Source organism: Dendrobates tinctorius, unplaced genomic scaffold (genome assembly GCF_039654945.1).
Source record: "Dendrobates tinctorius isolate UK_male_01 unplaced genomic scaffold, ASM3965494v1 ptg000134l, whole genome shotgun sequence".
Classification (NCBI taxonomy): domain Eukaryota; kingdom Metazoa; phylum Chordata; class Amphibia; order Anura; family Dendrobatidae; genus Dendrobates; species Dendrobates tinctorius.
This window is the reverse complement of record NW_027361802.1, coordinates 943630-955081: the sequence shown is the minus strand read 5'-3', so window position 1 is coordinate 955081 and position 11452 is coordinate 943630. Positions and strand designations below refer to the sequence as shown.

The window sequence follows — 11452 nt, the reverse complement described above, 5'->3', positions numbered from 1 at the left end:
TTGATTATACCAGTAAAGTTATCCCATTGATCATTAAACGGGGTAATTAGACGAACTTGATTATTATCCCTAGGTTTGGAATTTCTCTTGTATAGTAATTGATCCCTAGGGATTTCTTGTACTCTATTATAAGCTCTACGAATTTGCCTATGACCATATCCTCTTTCTCTAAATCTGGAATATAAATCTGCAGCTTGATTTTGGTATGTCTTTTCCGAAGAGCAAATCCTCTTTGCTCGCAAAAACTGCCCCACTGGAATTGAGCGTATAGTGGATTTTAGATGAGAGGACTTAGCGTGTAGAATTGAATTAGTGGCCGTAGGTTTTCTATATATATCAGTCGATACAGATCCATCATCATTGACAGAAATATCGATGTCCAAAAAACTAACTCTCTTCCCATAGGAATAAGTGAGTTTTATGTTCAGATCGTTATCATTCAATGCAGACATGAATGTTTTTAATTCATCCAACGGGCCCTCCCATACAAACATCACATCATCTATGTATCTCATCCAATTGTGGGCCTTTTCAATATTGGTAACAGGAGAACACTGAAAGATTTCCCTCTCCCAAAAACCCAAAAATAAATTGGCATAAGCCGGAGCACAAGCCGCCCCCATGGCTGTACCTTGAGTTTGCAAAAATACTTGTTCTTTAAATAAAAAAAACAGTTGTGCGTCAGAATAAATTCTAACAGAATAATTATAAGGGCTGCCAAAAGGGGGTCCAAATTACTATTTCTCAAAAACCAGGAGGTAGCTCTAAGTCCCTGGTCATGGCGAATGGAGGTGTATAACGCCTCCACATCAGCCGTGACAAGGATCATATCATCTCCCAGATGTAGCTGGTCTAACCTCCGTAGAGCCGCAGTTGTATCAAGAATATGGGAGGGTAGAGTGGTCACCAAGGGCTTCAGATAGTAATCTACTATCTGACATATCAGTTCACTAAGTCCTTCCTTTCCGGACACGATAGGACGGCCGGGCGGATCCTCAATGTTCTTATGTATTTTTGGGATTAAATATAAAGTGGGCAGTTTAGGTTTTAAAGATTCAACAAATTCCAAAAGTGATTTGGGGATAATACCCTTCTCATGTGCCTCTAACAGAATATCATTTAGTTCTTTATGATATGCAGGAAGAGGACTGAAAGTCAATTTTTTATAGCAATTAGTGTCCGATAATAATTTATGAGCCTGTTTTTCATAAAGGTCACGTGGCCAAAGAACAAGATTGCCACCTTTATCGGCTCTTTTAAAGATTACATCTTTCCAACCTTGCATTTCCATAATTGCTTTTTTATCACTCATAAAAGTTGGATTAAAGCGATAGTTTTTCTTAAGTTCCTCTATATCATGAGTGACCAATCTCACAAAAGTCTCAACTGCCGAGCATGTGTTAAGGTTAGGAAATTTTTTTGATTTATTAAACAAGGAAACGGGAAAAGAACTCACCGCTTCCATAGGGTTGCTCTCCTCTGCTAAGGATTCTAAAATTTCCAGAGCAGCTTTCTCTTCCTCAGAATTGAGTGACAATCCCATAGTACTTTTCTCATGGAATCTCTTTAGTATCAGTTTTCTCGCGAACAGGTGAACATCTTTTATGACCGTGAAGGAATCTAATTGTTGAGATGGAGAAAAGGATAAACCTTTTTCTAACAATTCTACCTGTTCATTAGATAAAATATGCGAGGATAGATTAATTACCTTAGGTTTATCATTTCTCCTGGTACCAGAGTTAGATTGATATCTTGCACTTCCTCTGCCCCTACCACCATATCTTGTTTTAATACGTCTGGGAGTATAATATTCCCTTTCGTGAGTTGAAGTGGTATTACTGAATATAGAAGACACCGAAGACACAGATGAACTTCTTATCTCTGATTGTTTCTGATCTTCTACTGAAATTCTATTTTGCCAACGAAAGACTTTTTTCTGATCATAATCCATCACATCACGTTGATATTTTTTCATTTTATTTTTACTGATCTGTTGTTCCCATTTCTCCATATCATGATTGAGATCCTGAAAGAAATTTTCCAGGGCCTCTTTTGACAATTTGGCTACCAACTCTTCTTGTAATTTGTTCAGCTCAATATCCAATTCTTCCAAAATAGAAGCATTTTTGATATTGATGATCTCCATAAAAGACATAGAGCATGCTGAGGAAACACTTTCCCATTTAGATATTAACTCAGTATCATCCAGACTAAAGGTTGGATAGAGTTGTATCCGCAGGCCACGTGGAATGATTTTTTGTTTAATATAATTATCTAGGGATGTTTTAGTCCACCAAATCCTAGTTTTTTTATTAACCAAGTTTTTATATTTCATCATTAATCCTTTATCATCATATTGGGTATGATTAAAATTAGCAATTGAGCTCTGTTTGAATAAATCCAATGCTTTATCCTGCCAGACCTTTTCCCTGGCTTTGAAATCCATCATAGGGAATTAAACTGTGGTAAAACAGAAAATATACATTAAGTACCAAAAAAATCCCCTGTTAATGGGAAATAAGTAATAGCATAACTCAGAAAACAGTATATATCAACAAAGAGCCATATCTCAACTATTAAGTGAAAATTAAGGACCAAAAGAGTTTTAGCATAAAAAATAAATTTTATTGCATAATAATTAAAAACAACAGCAGAGCAACAATGCTAAAACAGGCAGTGGTAGACATAAATGGTAGATGATATCTAGAAAAGAATCCAAGTGGAAAGGGCATTACTCCCTCAAAGTACTCAATGATAAATCACATCCATGTAGTGTAAATATAATCTAGAGTGCCTTATTCATGAATCTGCCATATTTTATATAGTAGAGGTAATAGAGAGTATATCTTATGCCAAAGAATTTATTTTAATAAATTCACTAGAATGTTAATTCTCAGCTGAGAAAAAAATGGGACCAATATAGTGTAATGTACATGACGCCGTGAGCAGTAACCACCACACGGAGAATAGATTAAATAGGTTACAAAAAGCTGCACCAAACATATGAGCTCACATAAAGTGGCAAAAGTTACAAATAAATACAAGTAATTGCCACAATGTGAGCCGGCATATTCACGAAGAGCAACATAAATAAAATAAACAGTTAGTTGCTCAGCAGAATAAACCACATATTAATGTGAATAAAACTGGGTGCAAATTGAAAAGAAAATGCAAATAATAACCTCAGCAAATATTGGCGCAGATAAGCCCATACAAATGACCAAACTAAGGCCAAAGCAAAGTATTCTCTACTAGGCAGAGAAAAAAAGACCTATTCATGCAAGTTGAACCGGATAACAATTGAAAAATAGAGTAACGTAACACTTACATGAAGTGACTATGTGCTGCCACTGCCTGCCGCCTCTACGCGCGTTGCGCCTTGGCTTCCTCAGGAGGCGTAACTCACACTAGCCCCGGAATTGATATATATAGGGTCAATAGGCAATAAACCACATCGCGCAACAGGTGTCATCCTGATTGAGCACATGCGCAATGCCAGACCACAAGACTCCCCATTCAGAAGTCTGAAAGTAAGTGACGCATGCGCTGATGTATCCCGACTCAGTAAATCAGAGATCCTCCTTCAACGCTCATAGGGAGCAAATGGATACCGCTGCATAAGCAGCAGAACACCACAAGCGCACCTGGTGAGCGTGTCAGGAGATCTCAAGTAGGGAAAATCCTGGGCATGCGTACCAATCAGACAAAAAAACAAAAGAAAAAGATATGATCAAAATGTGAGCAACATTTGTAAAAATATTACTGAAAAAATGATAAAGTGTATAGAATAAAAACAAAAAATTGGATACTAGTGCCAAATGGATTTGCACCCAGTTTTATTCACATTAATATGTGGTTTATTCTGCTGAGCAACTAACTGTTTATTTTATTTATGTTGCTCTTCGTGAATATGCCGGCTCACATTGTGGCAATTACTTGTATTTATTTGTAACTTTTGCCACTTTATGTGAGCTCATATGTTTGGTGCAGCTTTTTGTAACCTATTTAATCTATTCTCCGTGTGGTGGTTACTGCTCACGGCGTCATGTACATTACACTATATTGGTCCCATTTTTTTCTCAGCTGAGAATTAACATTCTAGTGAATTTATTAAAATAAATTCTTTGGCAAAAGATATACTCTCTATTACCTCTACTATATAAAATATGGCAGATTCATGAATAAGGCACTCTAGATTATATTTACACTACATGGATGTGATTTATCATTGAGTACTTTGAGGGAGTAATGCCCTTTCCACTTGGATTCTTTTCTAGATATCATCTACCATTTATGTCTACCACTGCCTGTTTTAGCATTGTTGCTCTGCTGTTGTTTTTAATTATTATGCAATAAAATTTATTTTTTATGCTAAAACTCTTTTGGTCCTTAATTTTCACTTAATAGTTGAGATATGGCTCTTTGTTGATATATACTGTTTTCTGAGTTATGCTATTACTTATTTCCCATTAACAGGGGATTTTTTTGGTACTTAATGTATATTTTCTGTTTTACCACAGTTTAATTCCCTATGATGGATTTCAAAGCCAGGGAAAAGGTCTGGCAGGATAAAGCATTGGATTTATTCAAACAGAGCTCAATTGCTAATTTTAATCATACCCAATATGATGATAAAGGATTAATGATGAAATATAAAAACTTGGTTAATAAAAAAACTAGGATTTGGTGGACTAAAACATCCCTAGATAATTATATTAAACAAAAAATCATTCCACGTGGCCTGCGGATACAACTCTATCCAACCTTTAGTCTGGATGATACTGAGTTAATATCTAAATGGGAAAGTGTTTCCTCAGCATGCTCTATGTCTTTTATGGAGATCATCAATATCAAAAATGCTTCTATTTTGGAAGAATTGGATATTGAGCTGAACAAATTACAAGAAGAGTTGGTAGCCAAATTGTCAAAAGAGGCCCTGGAAAATTTCTTTCAGGATCTCAATCATGATATGGAGAAATGGGAACAACAGATCAGTAAAAATAAAATGAAAAAATATCAACGTGATGTGATGGATTATGATCAGAAAAAAGTCTTTCGTTGGCAAAATAGAATTTCAGTAGAAGATCAGAAACAATCAGAGATAAGAAGTTCATCTGTGTCTTCGGTGTCTTCTATATTCAGTAATACCACTTCAACTCACGAAAGGGAATATTATACTCCCAGACGTATTAAAACAAGATATGGTGGTAGGGGCAGAGGAAGTGCAAGATATCAATCTAACTCTGGTACCAGGAGAAATGATAAACCTAAGGTAATTAATCTATCCTCGCATATTTTATCTAATGAACAGGTAGAATTGTTAGAAAAAGGTTTATCCTTTTCTCCATCTCAACAATTAGATTCCTTCACGGTCATAAAAGATGTTCACCTGTTCGCGAGAAAACTGATACTAAAGAGATTCCATGAGAAAAGTACTATGGGATTGTCACTCAATTCTGAGGAAGAGAAAGCTGCTCTGGAAATTTTAGAATCCTTAGCAGAGGAGAGCAACCCTATGGAAGCGGTGAGTTCTTTTCCCGTTTCCTTGTTTAATAAATCAAAAAAATTTCCTAACCTTAACACATGCTCGGCAGTTGAGACTTTTGTGAGATTGGTCACTCATGATATAGAGGAACTTAAGAAAAACTATCGCTTTAATCCAACTTTTATGAGTGATAAAAAAGCAATTATGGAAATGCAAGGTTGGAAAGATGTAATCTTTAAAAGAGCCGATAAAGGTGGCAATCTTGTTCTTTGGCCACGTGACCTTTATGAAAAACAGGCTCATAAATTATTATCGGACACTAATTGCTATAAAAAATTGACTTTCAGTCCTCTTCCTGCATATCATAAAGAACTAAATGATATTCTGTTAGAGGCACATGAGAAGGGTATTATCCCCAAATCACTTTTGGAATTTGTTGAATCTTTAAAACCTAAACTGCCCACTTTATATTTAATCCCAAAAATACATAAGAACATTGAGGATCCGCCCGGCCGTCCTATCGTGTCCGGAAAGGAAGGACTTAGTGAACTGATATGTCAGATAGTAGATTACTATCTGAAGCCCTTGGTGACCACTCTACCCTCCCATATTCTTGATACAACTGCGGCTCTACGGAGGTTAGACCAGCTACATCTGGGAGATGATATGATCCTTGTCACGGCTGATGTGGAGGCGTTATACACCTCCATTCGCCATGACCAGGGACTTAGAGCTACCTCCTGGTTTTTGAGAAATAGTAATTTGGACCCCCTTTTGGCAGCCCTTATAATTATTCTGTTAGAATTTATTCTGACGCACAACTGTTTTTTATTTAAAGAACAAGTATTTTTGCAAACTCAAGGTACAGCCATGGGGGCGGCTTGTGCTCCGGCTTATGCCAATTTATTTTTGGGTTTTTGGGAGAGGGAAATCTTTCAGTGTTCTCCTGTTACCAATATTGAAAAGGCCCACAATTGGATGAGATACATAGATGATGTGATGTTTGTATGGGAGGGCCCGTTGGATGAATTAAAAACATTCATGTCTGCATTGAATGATAACGATCTGAACATAAAACTCACTTATTCCTATGGGAAGAGAGTTAGTTTTTTGGACATCGATATTTCTGTCAATGATGATGGATCTGTATCGACTGATATATATAGAAAACCTACGGCCACTAATTCAATTCTACACGCTAAGTCCTCTCATCTAAAATCCACTATACGCTCAATTCCAGTGGGGCAGTTTTTGCGAGCAAAGAGGATTTGCTCTTCGGAAAAGACATACCAAAATCAAGCTGCAGATTTATATTCCAGATTTAGAGAAAGAGGATATGGTCATAGGCAAATTCGTAGAGCTTATAATAGAGTACAAGAAATCCCTAGGGATCAATTACTATACAAGAGAAATTCCAAACCTAGGGATAATAATCAAGTTCGTCTAATTACCCCGTTTAATGATCAATGGGATAACTTTACTGGTATAATCAATAAACACTGGCATGTGTTACAAATAGATCCTATTTTGAAAAAGACATTGCCATCTAGACCTTGTATTACAGCCAAAAGATCTAAAAATCTTTCTGATCTACTTGTAAGGAGTCATCTAACCTCCAACGAAAAAGTACAAAAGGGTATTTTTGGTGAACTCCAAGGATTTTACCCTTGTCGAACTTGTAAAGCATGTTCTAATACACTTAAAATGAATACATTTCAAAATTCAGATCATTCCAAGACCTTTTCAATCAGAAAATGCCTTACCTGTTCATCTAAGGGTGTGATATATTATGCAAGTTGTTCTTGCAAAAAGATTTACATAGGAATGACTACAAGAGAGCTTAGAATTAGAATTCGCGAGCATGTTCGAGATATCGAAAAATCTAAGGAGGCTAAGGATCTGGACCAATTGAAGACATTACCGAGGCATTTTCGTGCATTTCATCATTCTCGTGCTGATGATCTTCGTGTTTTTGCAATTGATCAGGTATCGTTGGGTACGAGGGGTGGAAATTTATTTCAAACTCTTTCACAGGTAGAAAGCAGATGGATCTATAGGCTTAACACGATGATACCAGTGGGTTTAAATGAGAATAATGGTTTTGGATCCTTTTTATAATATAAATAAAATTTCTCATATTGTGTATACATGGTTTTTATTTTTTGCTTCGGTTTTTAATATTTTTTTTATTCTTATTATTTTTAGTTTCCATTCCATTCGATTTACCTCATTCAGTCTGCTTTTGGTTGTGGATCTTGTTTATTACACAGAAAATGAAGCGTATCTCACTCACAAAGAAGAAGACTTTGGGATATTTGTCCTCATTGATTGAGTGAATGAACATTGGGGATATTATTAATATTATTATATTCTATGTATTTTATTATTGTTCACCAATACTGTTAGTTACATATTCTGTACAATTTATTTGGTACTTATTTATCACTATCATTATTGTTAGGTAGCATCTTTTTGTCCCCATTATTTTGGGGATTGATTATTGGGGATATTATCGATATTATTTTCTGTATTTTATTCACCAAATCACTTGTCTCATTTTCTGCATAATCCATTTGGCACTAGTATCCAATTTTTTGTTTTTATTCTATACACTTTATCATTTTTTCAGTAATATTTTTACAAATGTTGCTCACATTTTGATCATATCTTTTTCTTTTGTTTTTTTGTCTGATTGGTACGCATGCCCAGGATTTTCCCTACTTGAGATCTCCTGACACGCTCACCAGGTGCGCTTGTGGTGTTCTGCTGCTTATGCAGCGGTATCCATTTGCTCCCTATGAGCGTTGAAGGAGGATCTCTGATTTACTGAGTCGGGATACATCAGCGCATGCGTCACTTACTTTCAGACTTCTGAATGGGGAGTCTTGTGGTCTGGCATTGCGCATGTGCTCAATCGGGATGACACCTGTTGCGCGATGTGGTTTATTGCCTATTGACCCTATATATATCAATTCCGGGGCTAGTGTGAGTTACGCCTCCTGAGGAAGCCAAGGCGCAACGCGCGTAGAGGCGGCAGGCAGTGGCAGCACATAGTCACTTCATGTAAGTGTTACGTTACTCTATTTTTCAATTGTTATCCGGTTCAACTTGCATGAATAGGTCTTTTTTTCTCTGCCTAGTAGAGAATACTTTGCTTTGGCCTTAGTTTGGTCATTTGTATGGGCTTATCTGCGCCAATATTTGCTGAGGTTATTATTTGCATTTTCTTTTCAATTTGCACCCAGTTTTATTCACATTAATATGTGGTTTATTCTGCTGAGCAACTAACTGTTTATTTTATTTATGTTGCTCTTCGTGAATATGCCGGCTCACATTGTGGCAATTACTTGTATTTATTTGTAACTTTTGCCACTTTATGTGAGCTCATATGTTTGGTGCAGCTTTTTGTAACCTATTTAATCTATTCTCCGTGTGGTGGTTACTGCTCACGGCGTCATGTACATTACACTATATTGGTCCCATTTTTTTCTCAGCTGAGAATTAACATTCTAGTGAATTTATTAAAATAAATTCTTTGGCAAAAGATATACTCTCTATTACCTCTACTATATAAAATATGGCAGATTCATGAATAAGGCACTCTAGATTATATTTACACTACATGGATGTGATTTATCATTGAGTACTTTGAGGGAGTAATGCCCTTTCCACTTGGATTCTTTTCTAGATATCATCTACCATTTATGTCTACCACTGCCTGTTTTAGCATTGTTGCTCTGCTGTTGTTTTTAATTATTATGCAATAAAATTTATTTTTTATGCTAAAACTCTTTTGGTCCTTAATTTTCACTTAATAGTTGAGATATGGCTCTTTGTTGATATATACTGTTTTCTGAGTTATGCTATTACTTATTTCCCATTAACAGGGGATTTTTTTGGTACTTAATGCATCCCTGATTGTAGTCTGGATCTACCTGGTTTTGTTATCTACAGAGCTGACCGTGATTGTGTAGCTTCAGGTAAACAAAGGGGGGGTGGGGTATGTCTCTACATCAACACTAGTTGGTACTGTGATGTTAACATACTGGGAAAAGGTTGCTCTCCAGATCTAGAGTACCTTGCACTCAATTGTAGACCATTTTACTCTCCAAGAGAGTTTTCATCTATGGTTCTGGTTGCAGTATATATTCCCCCTCAAGCATCTGTTAAAGCTGCTATTGGTGAATTAGCTTGCAAAATATCAGAATGGGAGAAAGGATCTCCAGAAGCATTTGTGATCGTAATGGGGGACTTTAACAAAGGAAAACTCAACCTGGATCTCCCCAAATGTACTCAACATATAAACTGCTTCACGAGAGAGAACAATACGCTTGATCACTGCTATACAGTCATAAAAGGGGCCTACAGGGCAGTGAGGAGAGCAGCAGTGGGCTTTTCAGATCATTGTCTAATTCATTTAATTCCAGCCTACAGGCAAAGGTTGAAAACATCCAAACCTACAGTTTATACAAAGAAGACATGGTCTGAGGAGGCAAAATTGCAACTACAAGCATGCTTTGAATGCACGGACTGGGAGGTATTCCAGGAAACATGTTCGGGTCTGGATGAATGGGTTGATGCAGTGTCCTCATATATCCGTTTTTGTGAAGACACGTTTATTCCATCCAAATCTGTCCACTTTCGGGGAAACAACAAGCCGTGGTTTACAAATAAAGTCAGGTTGATCCGTAAGAGAAAAGAGGAGGCTTATAAAGCAGGCGATATTACTGAATTCAAGAAACTTAGGAACTCACTATCTAAAGAGATCAAGTTAGCCAAACACGAGTATGCAAAGATTCTGGAGGAAAGGTTCTCATCAAAAAATACTAGATCTGCATGGAGAGGATTAAGAGAGGTCACCAATTATAAAAGCCACCCTACTATAGTGAACCCAGCAGAAGTCTGGCAGCAGAGTTAAATGAATTCTACTGCAGATTTGAGGCAAGCTCTACACACAGCGGCTATTCATCTCTAAGCTCCTCAGTCTGTTCATATAAAGATCATTCATTGTGCAACACCCAAGTAGTGATCTCCGAGGCAGAGGTGATACGCATCCTGAAGGGACTTAAGGTCAAAAAGGCACCTGGCCCTGATGGTGTATCTCCAATGTGTCTGAAAGTATGTGCTACCCAGCTTGCCCCTATACTGACAAATATATACAATGTGTCACTGAAAGAGTGCGTTGTACCTCAGTGTTGGAAAAATTCCACAATTATCCCTGTCCCCAAGAAAGTGGGATCCTCTGAGTTGAATGACTATAGACCAGTAGCACTCACACCTGTAGCTATGAAAGTCTTCGAAAGAATTATGATGTCCCACCCGATAAAATTCACGCAGAAGCTATGGGACCCGCTTCAGTTTGCCTATAAGGAGAATCGTTCGGCAAACGACACTGTCAATCTGGCACTGAAGTACATTTTGGATCATACAGATGAACTGCACTCATATGTCCGGATTCTTTTCATGGACTTTAGCTCAGCGTTCAATACCATTGATCCGAATTTACTTCATAAGAAAATGGTAGCTCTTGGAGTCCCTCTCAACTTATGCTTGTGGATTTATAACTTCCTGACAGCCAGGATACAGAGTGTAAAAGTTGGACCATTCACTTCGGACACCTTGGTCACAAACATCGGGGCACCTCAGTGGTGTGTTTTGTCCCCGTTACTGTTTTCTCTCTATACGAATGATTGCAACTCTTCAGCAGACTCAGTAAAAATCTTGAAATTTGCCGATGATATGACACTGATTGGTCTCATCAGGGGAAATGCTGAAGACTTGTATCGGAGTGAGGTGGAAAGAATATGTGACTGGTGTAAAGCCAATAATCTTGTACTCAACACTAAAAAAACTGCTGAGATGGTTGTGGATTATAGGAAAGATCAACATGAGATACTTCCAATCTACATCCATGACGAAGTGGTTCTTAGGGTCACAGCGACCAAATTCCTTGGTGTTATCATCTCT

The 11452-nt window shown here is 37.2% G+C and overlaps 1 protein-coding gene across 1 annotated transcript; it reads left to right on the top strand.

The window, feature by feature from the left end:
• Window positions 1-5150: 5150 nt before the first annotated feature.
• LOC141048329 (uncharacterized) lies at window positions 5151-7817 on the top strand. The gene is made up of 4 exons (XM_073543814.1): window positions 5151-5272; window positions 5361-6586; window positions 6726-6922; window positions 7691-7817. The coding sequence occupies exons 2-4, from the start codon at window positions 5438-5440 to the stop codon at window positions 7815-7817; spliced, it is 1473 nt and encodes a 490-aa protein (XP_073399915.1). The 5' UTR covers window positions 5151-5272; window positions 5361-5437.
• The last annotated feature ends 3635 nt before the right edge of the window (window positions 7818-11452 follow it).